The sequence below is a fragment of the Poecilia formosa genome, unplaced genomic scaffold (assembly GCF_000485575.1).
Source record: "Poecilia formosa unplaced genomic scaffold, Poecilia_formosa-5.1.2 Scaffold10, whole genome shotgun sequence".
NCBI classification, from domain to species: domain Eukaryota; kingdom Metazoa; phylum Chordata; class Actinopteri; order Cyprinodontiformes; family Poeciliidae; genus Poecilia; species Poecilia formosa.
The window spans coordinates 421223-436331 of NW_006799949.1; the positions used below are offsets into that span (position 1 = coordinate 421223).

The 15109-nt window shown below is 36.8% G+C and overlaps 1 protein-coding gene across 1 annotated transcript in view; it reads right to left on the bottom strand.

The window, feature by feature from the left end:
• Positions 1 to 243: 243 nt before the first annotated feature.
• Positions 244 to 15109, bottom strand: part of ghrhrb (growth hormone releasing hormone receptor b) — a 28331-nt gene continuing 13465 nt past the window's right edge. Inside the window, exons 3-13 of the mRNA XM_007540984.2 lie at positions 14373 to 14480; positions 9385 to 9482; positions 8010 to 8107; positions 7782 to 7914; positions 4351 to 4504; positions 4175 to 4235; positions 3030 to 3099; positions 1555 to 1646; positions 1331 to 1460; positions 1213 to 1254; positions 244 to 750 (exon numbers count right to left, since the gene is read on the bottom strand). Of these exons, the coding sequence (XP_007541046.1) occupies positions 556 to 750; positions 1213 to 1254; positions 1331 to 1460; positions 1555 to 1646; positions 3030 to 3099; positions 4175 to 4235; positions 4351 to 4504; positions 7782 to 7914; positions 8010 to 8107; positions 9385 to 9482; positions 14373 to 14480 (1181 nt within the window). The 3' untranslated portion in view covers positions 244 to 555. The remainder of the gene's footprint in view (positions 751 to 1212; positions 1255 to 1330; positions 1461 to 1554; positions 1647 to 3029; positions 3100 to 4174; positions 4236 to 4350; positions 4505 to 7781; positions 7915 to 8009; positions 8108 to 9384; positions 9483 to 14372; positions 14481 to 15109) is intronic.

The following is a 15109-nucleotide window of genomic DNA, read 5'->3' on the forward strand; positions in this document are numbered from 1 at the left end:
AAATGTGAACATTTGACATAATAAAAACTCTCTTTGTTCACTGTACAAAATCTTTTATTTTCTGATGTAATGTATTTTGTTGTTTTTAGTTGAGTTGTTTGTGACAAATTTTCTATTCTAACTTAATAAAAAGACTGGTAAATCAAAGCTTTGGGACTGTGTTGAATTAAAATGTACTTCTTTTCATTTCTGCTCCACCTTGATTTACTTCAGTTTTGAACAAGGCTCCTGTTCACCTTTTGCTTTTTTCTTATCTCTTCTTTAAATAGCAGAAAGAGTTCAGTGTTGGAAAGTAAAATGTGGAGGAGTTGCCCCAAAGCAAATGACGTAGTTTTCCAGCAACACTGTAAACTCTGGTGTCTGGGGGGAAATCTGAATGTGCTGTAAAACGTGTGTGGGACGATGCCGACTTCTTGCACAGCAAGTTCAGAGGTCTCACAGTTCAGGATAAACACACCCGCCAACAACCAGGCTCTGAGGTGTAGTCTATGCACAGCATGATCTGTGCGATACAAAAAAAACAACAACTCATCTGCTGGACCCGTCTCATGGTTTTCAGACTGCAGACACATTGTTGGGTGTAAGGGCATGTGATTCGGAGCTCTGCTGCTCTTTGGGACTGGATTTGTCCAGAACAGATATCTGTGTGACCGTGCTGCTTTCGTTGAACAGCGTACGCCGTCGTTTACTGTAGCTCAGGTAACTCTCAGTCTGCCACTTCCAAAATCGCTTCTTCAACTCAGCCTGCACCTAAACATCAAACACAACTTTGATGAAAAGGTCCAGCACCAACATTTGCTCGCAGTCATTTATATTTTTGACAACACAAGAAGCCATCCCAATAAACTACAAATTATGAAATATGTTGACAAAACCTTGACAACTCTGTTTTGAAAGATTGCAAGAAAATTTGATAACTGGGAAGGGAAAGATAAAGAACAAAGAGATCATTTTAATATTTATATGTACAGTACACATCTGAACTCCTTTACCAGAATTTAATAAGTGAGGCTAATTAAAGGAAGAAAGATACCAGACAAATCAACAATTTTATCCACCAGATGGTGGTAATGACCAATTCAATAACATAATCAAACTTGTCCTGACATCATAAAATAGATTTTCAACATTTATTTGAACTTATTGGCTATGTGAGATTCAGTTCTCTGAATGGACAGATCAAAAGAGAGAATATGCATAACATGTACTCACCTCTCCATTTAGGAAACAGTACAGCAAGGCTACAACAAATCCCTTTAAAAGATGAACATGTGATAAAAGTTGTGAAACTTTATTTTCCTTTATTTTTAAAAATGTGTTTCTGTCGTACCTGGAAGGATCCCATGCCAACCTCGATGATGATCCGAGCTTCTGCTCCTGTATTTTCCGGTAGGAAGGCGAACACCATGTAGTGCATCCCAAAAAGTGGGATGAGCAGCAGTGTGGATTTGGCCAGTCGCCTGCAAACACACACAGCAGAGACATAAGGATTACATGGGTATACAGCCATGTGTCAGCACGGATGCTCATAGAGAAGTATTTATGCTCTCTCACTTAAAGTGACTCGTATTGTTGCCACCGACTCCAGGAGACGTCAGCTTCTGAACCAGAATACGGATCACGTTTAGAAAGATGATGAAGTTCACCTACATAGAAGAAAAATGTTATATTGTTTACTCAATGTTTTGGTCCTCAACTCCTCTAGCAGCAATTAACAAACACTTGGTGGAGCTGCATGTCTGGTGAGCTTATCATATGAATTACTTCTCAGTCCAATGCTGTGTTGACGTGCTAAAGGCGGAGCGTTGGAAAGAGTAGGAGCTTTCTAAAGAGACAGAGGCCATTTTTTAGGATTCCAAGTTCTTTTAGGTTTGACATATACATTATTTGTACAACTTAAGGAAACATAATTACTTGATTGCGATATAAAATGGCAATAAGTGATTGAAAACTTTGTAATAACCCCTCTTTATGGTTCCCTCTCATCATTTCAAACAGGTTAGGATCTGAACTTTGACTGGGCCATTTGACACTGTAAAACATAATCATAAAGAGGACTTCATGGTCAACGCAATGACTGAGAGGTGATCAGGTCTTGTCTTGGGAAAGCAACCCTAATTCAACAACTTTCCATGACTATGCTCAACAGTTACAATGTTTGCCGTTTAAAAACATGGCGCTTTGCATATTGACCAAAACTCTCTGTTTTGGTCTTATCCATCATTAACACAATGTTCCAAAGCAAGTTTTGTTCACATGGAGCTTTGCACACCTAAGTTGTGCTACCATTCTTTCTTAAAAAAAAAGAAAAAGAAAAAAAAAACAGCTTTCTCATAGTAACTATCCATGTAAAATACGATACATGGATAAGGTCTGTGGAGACTGAGATGGAGCTCTTGGGATTTGTTCCTTCACTGAGAAATGCCCAGAATGACCCAGGGGGGAATGTGCTACATTCTCGGAACTGCTGGACACTGCCTTAAATGTTTTCCACTTATAAAAACATTTTCTCACTGTAGAATAATTGGCTTTAAATAGTTTGAAAATGACCTTGCGACTCTTCCCAGATTGACTGGGAGCAATGTTTGCTTTTCTACAGATTGTTGATGCCTTTCCACCCTGGCATTGTGCTAACAAAGAGCTGATCCCACAGGCGATAATCAATGAACCAAATCCTTTATTTAAACGTACTTGGCTTCAACTCCTCCTTTTAGTTCCTTTGTAACGGGAAAAGTGTTGTTTCTCACACACAGCCTTTCCATACAGACTTAATCTTTAACAACTAAAGAAAATGTGGAGTTTGTTGTGTGTTTGTATTGTGATTAATTTAACAATTTGATCTTTTTTAGGATCAACGTCAAATCCCACCTACAGCCAATACTTTATAAAACAAATATAAAGACACTCAAACATACTGAGTTATTTTTGTCTATCATATGATCAAACCTCAAGAAATAAGTTGCTTTCTTGTAACTGTGGATTGTTGCCAATCAGATAAAGAGCTCCCACTTTATCTGCAGTCTACTCACCAGTAGGGAGGCAGTTATTGGACCCTTAATGATCCACCAGATGAAGGCCACATCTGTGTCATCCCAGCACCTGGGATGCATAAAATCCAGCTTTGCAGTAAACTGAGCAATATGAGGCCACACACTTTTAAGTCTCATCATGAAATATGCAACATTTTCTGGAGCCAGAATGTTAGAAATTAAACTGTAAATCTTTCTCTGAAACACCTTCCCATCGTGATTTTTACCAATTTTCTAAAAGGACCATAGCATATTAGATTTAACATCTTTGCAGAATTGCCTGTTTATTGGCTGAGTCAATCTGGAAAAAATACTCTTTTGGTGAAACATCAATGCAGAATATTGTTTGGCATGCTAACCCTGCAAATGGTAAAGCTAGTTAAACTATCAACTATGTTTTAAAATATAGGTGAAACTAATAATCACTCCCTTGGAAAAGGATTTACAATATCTATTTTTAACACTTCTACTAGGTGTTCATACTATTACTGCTAAAGAGTGATCTGAAAGGGATGGAATCCATATAGATACATTTAAGCTTTATGAACACTGGAAATCAGAAATAAAGGTACTACTTCTGATTGACATCTCTCTAAACCAGTTTTTTGGTTTTTACTTAGAAAATACTGTATGTTTAAGCAGCTTAGGATTTTATGAGCTCCATGTTCCCTCGTATCCAAGCACATTGCTCTTTATTCTGGGCTCCTTATAAAGCATCTAAACTTCTTTTACTGCTAACAGGACAACAAATACATTTTCCATAAGTTCTGGATAGGGAGTTTTATTTCTGTTCAAACTGAAACCATATTTAGAGTTTGCCATATTGTTCAATTTCTAATTTACTTGTTCCTCTGCTGTACTAAGCAGCTTATCACCTCCAGAGATACAAACTGGCTTGACATGTCAGATTACAACTCTAGACAGGAAATCTAGAGAGATGATTTCTAAGTCTAAATTTGAAGTTCAAAAAATGAGTTCTAGCTAAAAAATCCTTTCTTCTAGCTAAAAATGTCCCTTTTAACATGAAGCATATAGGTGATAGCATTGTTGTTTAAATAAAATATCTGGCTATTTCAGAGTGTCTACTTATTCTTACAAGAAAAAAACAAATCTGACTTTCACCAGCAGCCACAGCATTTGCTCACCCCTTATTATTGTAGAAGTTTCTAGTGAGAATCCAGGTTGCAATGATTATCGTCGGTAGACCTGGGAAAAAGGGTAAAAAAAAAAAAAAAAACACACACAGAAACCAAATCATTACGCAAAAGAAACTTATTACTGCTCTGACAAGAAACTTTGAGAAAGTAACAGAAAAACCCACCCCAACCGATTAGTATATACCACCAGAAGTATTTCTTTTGAAAGACGAAGGTGAGTGCTAGCAGCGTCTGTAGATACATCCCCTCCACCAGTAGCCAGAAGTAGTTGGCCAGGATACTAAACTGGAAAAAGGCCACAGCAGACTTGCAGGCTGTCTGCCAGACAAGGCAAAGACAAACATCAGACAAACATCAGACAAGGTTGTAAACTTCACTTAACTTGGCAGATTACATTACCAAAGTTTATAACAACTGTTGTTCATGGACTTTTTGTTTTTGCTGAGAATGGAAATATATATATATATTTTTTTTTCTTCACAAACCAGAAACTTTGGGTGTACAGTCACTGTAGTGACAGAAATTATTCAATTTGAGGCATTAACACTTTTATTGAAGAGAAACTGAAACATTTAAAAATTTAAAAGTTTTTTTTTTTTTAATTTGCAGATAAATAGACAGATAGATAATCCTAGGGTCACCAGTTTTCAATCCGTACAGATGTTTCTGTATATCATCCCCTTGGTTATGGTGTTCCACGTATTCCTTTCTTGCTGGTATCTTACTCCCTGTTGTAGCTGGGGCCTTGCCTGGTGTGGTACATCTGTGCCTTTATTGCTCTGGTAATCAAGGGCTGCTCATGTGGTGCCGTGACCTCACTTCCTGTACTGTCCATCAGTACAGAAGGTCTCCAGCCATTGGTAGGATTTGGTCATATCAGCCACTTCAGCTAACTGTCGGTGGTACATCCAATGCATGTTCTTTTCCTCCCATGATGGTTCCTTCAGAACCTTCTCTTCCAGTTGCCACTGTCTGAGATTTTCACTGAGCACTTCATCCCTTGGGTCCATCTTTTTAATGTGTTCTTGGAGTTTGGATGACAGCTCTGATATACTCTAGACCTCTGCCTCCTTCTGTGCTTTGGGATTTATATATACTAATGTGCCAACATACAGGGTAAATTGGCTTCTCTGGCAGAGATCCAAGGAACAACTGCTTACCCCAAAGCACATAAAGACCCGTCTCACATTTGACAAGACATTCTTTATAATTATCATCATCATGAAGTTTATGATGATGATAGTTTTGGGAATGCATTCTGTGAAATGACAAGACAAAAGTGGAACAATTTTGGAAGTTGTGCATAATCTCACATTTGTTCCAAAATTAGCACATTTCCAAATCAGATCATCATACTGACAGTCCAACATTATCGTGACTCTTTGGGACTGTTTTGCTTCCTCAAGACCCAAGAAGCTTGCCATAATTGATGATGTTGACCTAACAGTTATTGCAAACTCTTGATGAGAGTTGTTGCTGCTCAGATCATGCAACTAGCTGTTAGGTTTAGAGGACATTTACTTTATCCCAGAGGGCCAGGTTGGTTTGGATTACTTTGAAAACTGTTTATTGTATTTACGCAAGTCAATTTTATCCAATATTAAAATTTAGTTTGATGTTCTAAATACATTTCAGGATGACAAAAGGCCAAAACAGAAGAAGTCTGTAAGAGGAAAAACACTTTTTCACAGCAGTGTAGTTGTCATGGTAATGGCATGATTTCTCTGTGGTTTGCTCCAGTTGTGTTATCGACAGCTTCCCTGTTTTCCTGCTTTATATTTAAAACTACCACTGTGACAGCATCTAAAAGACTCGGTTTTCTTGATGGCAACAACTGCTGCAGCCACTGGCCCATGAAGATGAAGGGTCAGAACTAAGCAGAAGTCATAAAAAAAAACCCTTAATTTCAAGGTGGACAGGAAAGATTTCTCACTGAATGAATATGACAATAAATTATGTGATCAATGACTTGGTGTAGATCCTGCTTATTAAGAACTGCCCAGAGGTCACTGTCTGACTTGAGGTTATAAATAAATCCAGCTTGTTTGTTGTGATGGGTACAGAGAAGTAGAACATCCATGTTAAGCTGAAGGCCATGTGGCCACTGATTTGCTATGGACAAACAAATACCACAGTCCTGGCTGAGAAGGCACAGCAGTGGCTGTATTTTCTTAGAAAACTCAGGAGAGTAAACCTGTTACAACAGCTCATAACATCCTTCTATAACTCCATCTTTCACAGCATCTTGGTGTGGTATGGCTCTGCAGAAAAACAGAAATCTCTACAGTGATTTATAAATACTGCCAGGAACATCATCGACCAACAGCTACCTACTCCAGACAATTCATCAACCGATGTTGCCTGCAGAGAGCATACAATATTCTGACAGACTCACTCTATCCTGCCCACCACCTGGATGAATTGCTGCCTTCGGGGAAAAATAGATCCATCAAAACAGATACTTTAACATTTTTTAACAGCTTTTTCCCTACATCTATTAATAAAGTTAATTTTTAACTAAATATCCTAATGACTAGAGTCTATTAATATTGTTGGATAAGGTAATTTCTGTTTTATGAATTTGAACTGCAGACAAGCACTAGAGTGATAATAAGTGCTGATATTAATACATCATTTGAATGTGGCAGTGATAATTGAAAATCACTGCCATAGGCTGCTTTTCCACATATTCATTTTTGTTTCACATCAACCCCACATGAATTTGATATGTTTTTTTTTTCTTTGACAACAAAAATCTTGATCCAACTTTGTATGTCTACCTTTGTGATAGTTGCACAAAAATGCTGTTACTTAGGTGGCCTCCCATACAATCAGTTGGCTTGTAGATAGCATCTAATGGTTGTTATTTAGAGTTTACAAGATGTCAGTCTCTGGAACAGTTCTCTAACAGTAAGCTTCAAAAATTGATTTTTCTTTCCAATTTAGAGGAGTCATTAGTTGGTGACAGCAGCCATCATTGGCATTTCTACAGCACCATGCATGTTCACAATCCATTAATTCTCAGTCTATAACTTAAAAATACAAATACTGTTGTCGGAAATGTATTATTCCATTTTGATAGTTTGATTAACTAAATATAAGAAAGTAAAATGGTCATCTTCTAGACACTGGTGTATAAAATCCAAAAACACCAGAGTTTTACTTACATCTTTTTTGTATTTCCATTCATATTCAGACTTGGAAAGATGTCAGTCACGGTGCATGTTTTGTTAGTACTGCAGAGGAAAACTGTACGACTCTTATCCTCCCTATTTCAGCCTTACTTCCCATCTAAATGAGTCACAGAATGTGCTTATGCTGAGGCCTCACAAACAAACAATAGGGACACTCACACCTCTCACAGCAGCTTTATCAGCAGAAAAGCAGGAAGTGAAAACCTCATCATTGATGCTCTGAGACATCCCCTGTATTTTTATCTTTCTATCTCTCTCCTTTCAAGACAACAGGTCAAGTAAACCTGTCCAAGTTGTTCAGAGGAGGCACAGAAGCATTTTCAGATGTTGGGTCTACAACAATTTCTGCTTTTACAAAATTCTTACTACTGGTGAGTTGGTGATGAAACGTCAGCACTCACAGTTGACATGAAGCAGTGGTCCAGATCTGCATCAGAAAAAAGAACCAGGTCTTTGACGAAGACAGCAGTGGCTCTCAGGATGAAGGAGAAGAACAGGTTTATGTGGATGTAGTTCCTGGTGCAGTGAAATTTCCTGCAGAGAGAGAACAAATATATTTGAATTACCTTGTGTTTCCCCACTGTGTGTGTCTGCATAAATAAAGGTAGCAGAAGATTTTAAATTGTTACCTAAAAACAGTGAAGACAAAAATAGCTGATATAAGTGAGATGAGTGAGGTAGCATAGCCAGCAGTGTACACCTGTTTAAAGTTGGAGAAATATGTTGTCTAAAAGAGACAAACAAAAACAAGTTAGGACATTACATTAAAGTGCTCTCCAACAAGTTGTTCAATAATCAAAGAAAGAAAATGTTGAGTTTGCTGAAACTTAGTGAATGAATAACTTAGATATTTTAGGGAGATTCAATGATGATCATTGAAATTCTGAGGAAAGCAAATTGAGTGAGAGTCTGTTCAAATAAAAGTTCTGGGTATGTAAAAGAAAAGAACTTTAGTACATAATTTTTTATCTTTAATGTGATTTCAACTTTGAAACACAAATATGTTTGGAATAAAAAAGGGGTAAAGAACATTACTATTAACCCTAATCTGGTTGCATGTTGTAAATGTGTCCCTGCTCTAACACACTTGAAACAAATAATTGAATTGCCTGGTAAATTCAGCCATTTGACTCAGCTCTGCTGGAACACAAAATCTGTGGGGGCTGTGGATAAGAGAAGTCTTTAAAACTGAGCTGAAGAACTTTGCAAAACAGAATGGTCAGATAATAGCAAGTGAATATGTGCATGCTGACAGATGAAGTTGAATGAAAAGATGCTTCAGCAAGTATCAGTAGAAGGATCCACAACCAGGTTGTTGCACCTGTTTTTTCCCTGCCTGATTTGTTTGTTATACAGTGAATTTGTGTAGGGTTTATATCACTAAGAAAGTTTTTTTTTTTTTTTTTACTTATCTATCATTATCAGAATCTTGCTTTTAAACAGTACACATCTGAAATCCATAAGTTGAGTATTTGTGTGCTTTTAAAACACAACTTAACCTGTACAGATGAAAATATTCCCAACTCGTATAATGTTTTTTTGTTCTGTATGTCCAAGTGCAACAAAGTCGACAGCAGGGGATTTACTGTAATAAAAACAGTAACATTTTCTGTTTTTTTCTGTAAGGACTCATATTGTTGCAGAAGAATGTTATATTTTTGACATCTGTCATCTACTCTGTCTAATTATGAGCATAATAAGAGCAGAAGTTTATAGCCAGTAATTAAATCTCTAATGGTAGGTTCTTACTGTATAAGTGCTGTCAACCAAAAGTTCACACTATACCACAGCAACACAACAGTTTTGTCTGAAAGGTGAAAATAAATTTAAAAATAAAAATGGGCAACATTTAATCAAACCCTAACCCAACAGGAAATAATAATAATAATAATAATAATAAAAATGTGACCCAGAGAGTAGCGGCCCAGCACAATCAATAAAACAAAAATATTCACAATGATCAGTTCAAAATATAACTCCACTCACATAATAATAACGTCTTACCACTGGCTCCTGCTCTTCAACATCTTTAAACACACAGGTGTCATGGTAGTCCAGGAGTTCGGACCAGCCCTTTTCTGTGCAGTTCCTTGAAACATATGCTAAGAAAAGATAAAGACAGTAAAGAGTGGAAATGTGCTAGAGATGTAGCAAAGGAAGCACTTAAAACCAACTCAGATCTCTGATATAAACTAGGGCAGTTGAAGAGTTTGGAAATGGACTACGTGGACGTTCTAGAGGGACTCTAGAAAGTCAAATTGCAGAAACTCTTCTGAATCTCCCACTAAGGTTTCACAAAGCTCCCCTGGGTTCAGAAAGACTAAAATTAAACTCTGAGGGATGGCTCTTAAGTCTTGGTCCTGGCCATTGTTTGTTTGCACTTACTCTGCTGTAAGGTTTTTACAGAATAATTTTAACCACTTACAAAGAATCCAAAACAATGTATGGAAGAATCAAAGCAACACCCCAGGTATGTTTTGGAGGGAATAACATTACAACCAATAACATTACATTAAGCTCCAAAAACGTCGATTTTGCATAATACTGCCCCTTTAATGCATAAACTTACAACCACTATGACACATAATGATACTCAGGATGTTTTTGTTGCTAGTTTCTCACTTTTGAATATCACCCTGTAATACATAATTCATCATAAATAAATGTTTATAAAACTGTAGATGCAGAAAGACCCCTGGATAAACCCCAGTGTTCTTCTGATCTGAGAAATATGTTTCTGATGACACCCTGATGATGCACATGTTAAGAATTGAACAATGAATTGGACAGGTGTCTGGATCTACATGGGGAAAAATTTAGGGGAAAAACCCCCATACTTGTCCCACAGTTCATGCTCAAGTGAATGCAGTGTGCTATGAAACTGTCCCTCTTGTTTCCTGCTCTGAAAGCACATTCAGCCCATGATCTCGTGTTCAACTTGAGTGATGTAAAAGACGAAATTACCAGAAAGCATTGTTTATTTTATGCATAAAATGATTATGTAAGCCAGGATTGAGGGCCTTGTCACAGTGCACATTTCAACGTTTTTTGACATAAGAATAGGATTTGGACAATGGGTAAACATTTAGTGAACTTGTTTCAAAAAACAAATATATGATGGTCAAACAGAAGTAGCCAAACCCTTGTCAAAAGTCAAAGCCAGTGGGGGATGGAAAAGGGAAGAGAGATTAACTGTTCTTTCAGCATAATGACGTTAAAAGCAGCTGATGAGGAGAATTAAAGCCAGAATATCACAAGAACGTTTTTTTCAGAGACAGACAGACAACAATTATGTTGTCTGGAGGAACAAAATCAAAAAGATTGATGTCTCATGCAGTTCTTTAAGTCACTGTGGGAGCAAGAAGAATCTGTGCTTAGAAAAATTAAGAAATTACTTCTTGAATGTTGTGTTTTTAAGTCAAATTTTTCAAAAACTAACCTCTGCAAACCTTCAGAATATGGTATGTATACACTCCTTTGCAATTTTCTCATTCACCATATAAGCAGCACACATGCAGACTGAAATACCAGCTGAAAAAGGCAACACATGCAGTAGCTAGCCCAATTACTCAAAAAAAGGCTTTGTTATTATTATTATTATTCTTTTGTACCCGAGATATCAAGAAAAAAGCTTGTCATAAAAGAACTAGATGGTTGTTGGGTTAAAAAAAATAAAAACAAATCCAGCCAGGAACATGAGGATGATGATGATGATGATTGCCAACTTTATTGTAAAGAGAAAAAAACAGCAAAGAATCCCTTTCACTGTATACAAAATTACAATAACAGAAATGGATCTGACCTAGACAAAGCTAACAAATGAGTATTTATACCCTAGAAAGAAGCTGAGGACAATCAGCGTGCAATAGTTGGAAAACCAGTATCACATGAAAAGTCTTTTAAAGAGGGAAGAGAAATGGGCTGATTGTGGACCATGTGATATTCACAAGGGTTAAGGAACAGTCACTTGTAGCTAAAATCAGCAAATACTCCAGACACCTTCTAAAAATGCCAATGACTGTCTATAGTAGCAGTTCGCACATCAAAGATCCTAAAATACATGGACAGTGAAAACCATCTTAGCACTACTACAGAAGTTAATGTCTACAGTCTTCCTTATTTTTATGCTTGGAAACACAATTAGAACCAGGTGTCTGGATCTAATTGCAAAAATCAATGTGCAGCTTTGATAATTAATTCCTAAAGTACAGGTGGAATGATCGGTGACCAAAGTGAGTTGGTGGTGGATGCTAAACAAAGTGCAATTCTGACAATTAGTGAAGAGCACATGAAGAAGATCTGAAACGGAATGAGAAGCAGGTGTGATGACAAATTGACAAAGCTTACTCATAAGGCGCTTTTCTCAAATAGAGTCACAAAACAATTTACAACAGTTAAAACTAAATTACAAAATAAACAAGAAGACTCACATTAATGATGCAAATGTAGTAATAGCTAAATAGGGAACAAGTGTTTATTGTTCGCAAACAAGAAACCTTTGTGATGATTAGTCAACAAGGTACAGGTGTGATGATTAACAAGAATCAGGTGTGACAATTAGTAAAGCTGGAATAGACTAGAAAATCCATTCATATCTATGAACTCCAGCATGAGTGACATCTGTGTCAATGTTAAAAAAAATTATTGCATTAATTTATATGGTGCCTTTTATTCGCTTTTGCATTATTCTTCACAAAGTGAAGAGTATTGACGAATATCAAAGCAAAAGACAGAAAGTGAAAGTCTGGTGATGAGGAAGAGCAACGTTTCAGTGAATGAATTATGTGCTCATTATTTGCTTCTTTATTTTTGTGTAGATTGATACTTCGGGGGAAAAAAGCCTTCCTATATGAGTCCAAGATCAAATAAAAATATATGCACAGAAATTCTTGAATTTTAAAGTTCATCTTGACCAGCTCAACTGAATTTAAATGAGCTGAATTACATTCTCTGTTCTTCCACCATGGCCTGCAGATAGAATGGAGGAGCTCAAATCATGAGTTCCTGAAGTTTTATTACACATAAAGAGGTTTTCAGATACCAAGACTGAATTCACCCTTTCAGCAGAAGTGACAAAGTTTACAGTGAAATGCTAGGTTTCATGAAGTGAAATTGCTATCCAGCTTCTCGGTGCAGAGTGTGGGGGTTTGAGTCGTGGGTGGATTTACCGATATCCAGCAGCAGAACAACGTAGTATGTAGAGCCTGCAGCTACAGCAAATGGTTGGATGCGATTTAAGGTTTGAAGGTTGTGACTCTGGGGACAATGCTAAAACTCATATCGCCTCGTTTAACAAGCAGTGTCAGCTTCAAACTCATGCTCCTGGCTCTTGACTGAACTGTTTGATTTTCCAATTCATTATTTTATTTTATTTTATTTTTTTTGCAGAGTCCCATTGGAAACTCTGGACCAACCTGTGGAGGAGGAAACCCAGCAAGGTCCAGGGAATGACTAACACTGAGTTATGAAGTCATTCACAATAACCTTCGTCTCCTGATGCATCCAAGCAAAGCTTTCAGTTAGCTTTCACTCATAATCTTTTTTTTTTTTTCTTGCACTAACAACTTCACTACAGGAAACACGCAAGTGTATTATCAGCATCCACAATCTGTGTAACCACTCTGCTGTTGCTAGTTTGGCTGAGAACCATTAGGTGACATGACATAAATTTCTTTGCTTGTTCCAGTGCAATCAAAAGGTGCAAAACCAAGCACATTGTTGATGGGCATAAGTCTTGAGTCAGTCAACATTCTTGTCCATCTTTCATCCTAGCAACCTGCCTTTCCCATAATATTTCAATCAAAATATCATCAGGCTTTAAGAAAGTTTTTTGTCTTCTGCTATATTTTATACTCTTTTCAATTTTTTTATGCACACGCTGCACTATTGCTAAATCCAGTAACTGTTTTTTGACAGACTTTTATTGTGACAATTTTACATTTGAATATGCTCTAAATCATCCTACTGTTGCTCTGGTTGTAGCTTCATAGTCGTAGACCAAACTCAGTACTAGTCTCACACCATTTCTAACCTCTAACAGGTCTTTTTTCTGTGTTTAGATGATCATCAACTTTGACCAACTCTCCTTGTTTCTTGCACTTTGTGTGTAGAAAAATGTTACATTTGGTTTCATTTGACAAGAACATCTGTATCAATGCTTCCTGTGTCTCCTACATTGTTTGTAGTATTTTTGTCAACTAAGTTTTGTCTTTCTTTGTTGAATCCTCATTTGCCCCAACATTCATTCAGAGCAAATGAATGCTCTAAATGCATTCATTTCCTCATTTGCTCTGACATTCATTAATTTTTCCATCATTTCATCTATTTTTGCTGTTTATTCCTTCCTGTATGTGTGCATTTATTGTTTTGATGAAAGAAAAAAAAAAGACCAGCTGGATCTGAGAGGGGTCTGGAAGAGACAGGAGGGGTAATCTAAACAGTCTGTGCACACAGACAGGCAGCAGTGCACACTGAAAACTAGACAGTCTTCATAAACCACTCAACAAAAACACAACACCGTCCCAGGGGACCTCCAAAATAACATGGTAATTTTTCTGGGCTGTGCTATGATGGATGATCAGAACTGATCATAGTATTAGATTTAAACTATTTAAACAGGATTCTTTATTTTGTTTAGAAAGAAACAATGAAATTCAGCTTCACAATGTCAAATCATTGTGGCTTTAAGACAAATTATGGACTGAAAATAGTCAAGGAGAGAAAAAATCAAGAGGATGAAAAGGTCAGCACAGCTGCTGGCAGGAATATTAATTTCTTGCTGACCAGAGTATTTCTACGGGACTCGAATCATAAACATAAACAACTAGCATATATTTCAGAGTACATTAGTTGCTTTAGAGCAGGAACACTCTCAGAATGCAACATGCAACAGCACCAAAAACAACAACAAAAAAACAGACACACCCACTCAAATCTCAGAATTTTAGTTGTGGTTTTTATGTCACTGATGGTGTTTTGAAAAATTAATTTACCTTGGTTGTCGGCAAACAGCTTAGAGATGTTCGTACATGAAACCCTGATCACCTGTCCCACATTGGCCCGGTGCCAGCAGTAAATGTCATCCCAATCTGTTGGGCAACCTGGGAAGACAATCAGAATGTAATAAACATTTACCAAAGTGACTGCACCAATGTGTTCGGGGTTAACACATTTAATAAAATTATACTCATTAATCAAATATTAGATTAATAGACAGCTATAGTTTGTTGACTTTCTTGAATGTGTTTGCTTAACCTAAGAGTTAATATTTCTCTTCTCAAAATAAACTGGACCTTAAGAGCAAGACATTTTGATCTTGCTATGTACTGTCATTAAAAGGCAAAACAAGCGAAAAGGGAATTTTATGTGCCAGAGCTCTTACTTTATCTACTTTCAAAAGAAGACTCAAAATGTGTAAATACTCAAATTAAAAAACTGCATTGTAAATAAGAAACATTGGCTTGTGGAATGTGGGATTGGAGAAAATTGTATAATACTGGTTTAAAATGAGACTTTTATTGTCATTAAGAATCAAAACTGTTGACTGAATAAATTTAACCCCAATGAGGGTGTGAATTTCAAATGTACAATCAAAAACAAGGGTTTGCAAAATAGTTGTACTGAAATATGTAACGATATTTAATGATAAAATAGCACGTAATTTACCTTCAACATGAGACCAGATCAAATTTTGCATGACTGCATTTTATTGAAGTATTAATAATGTTAA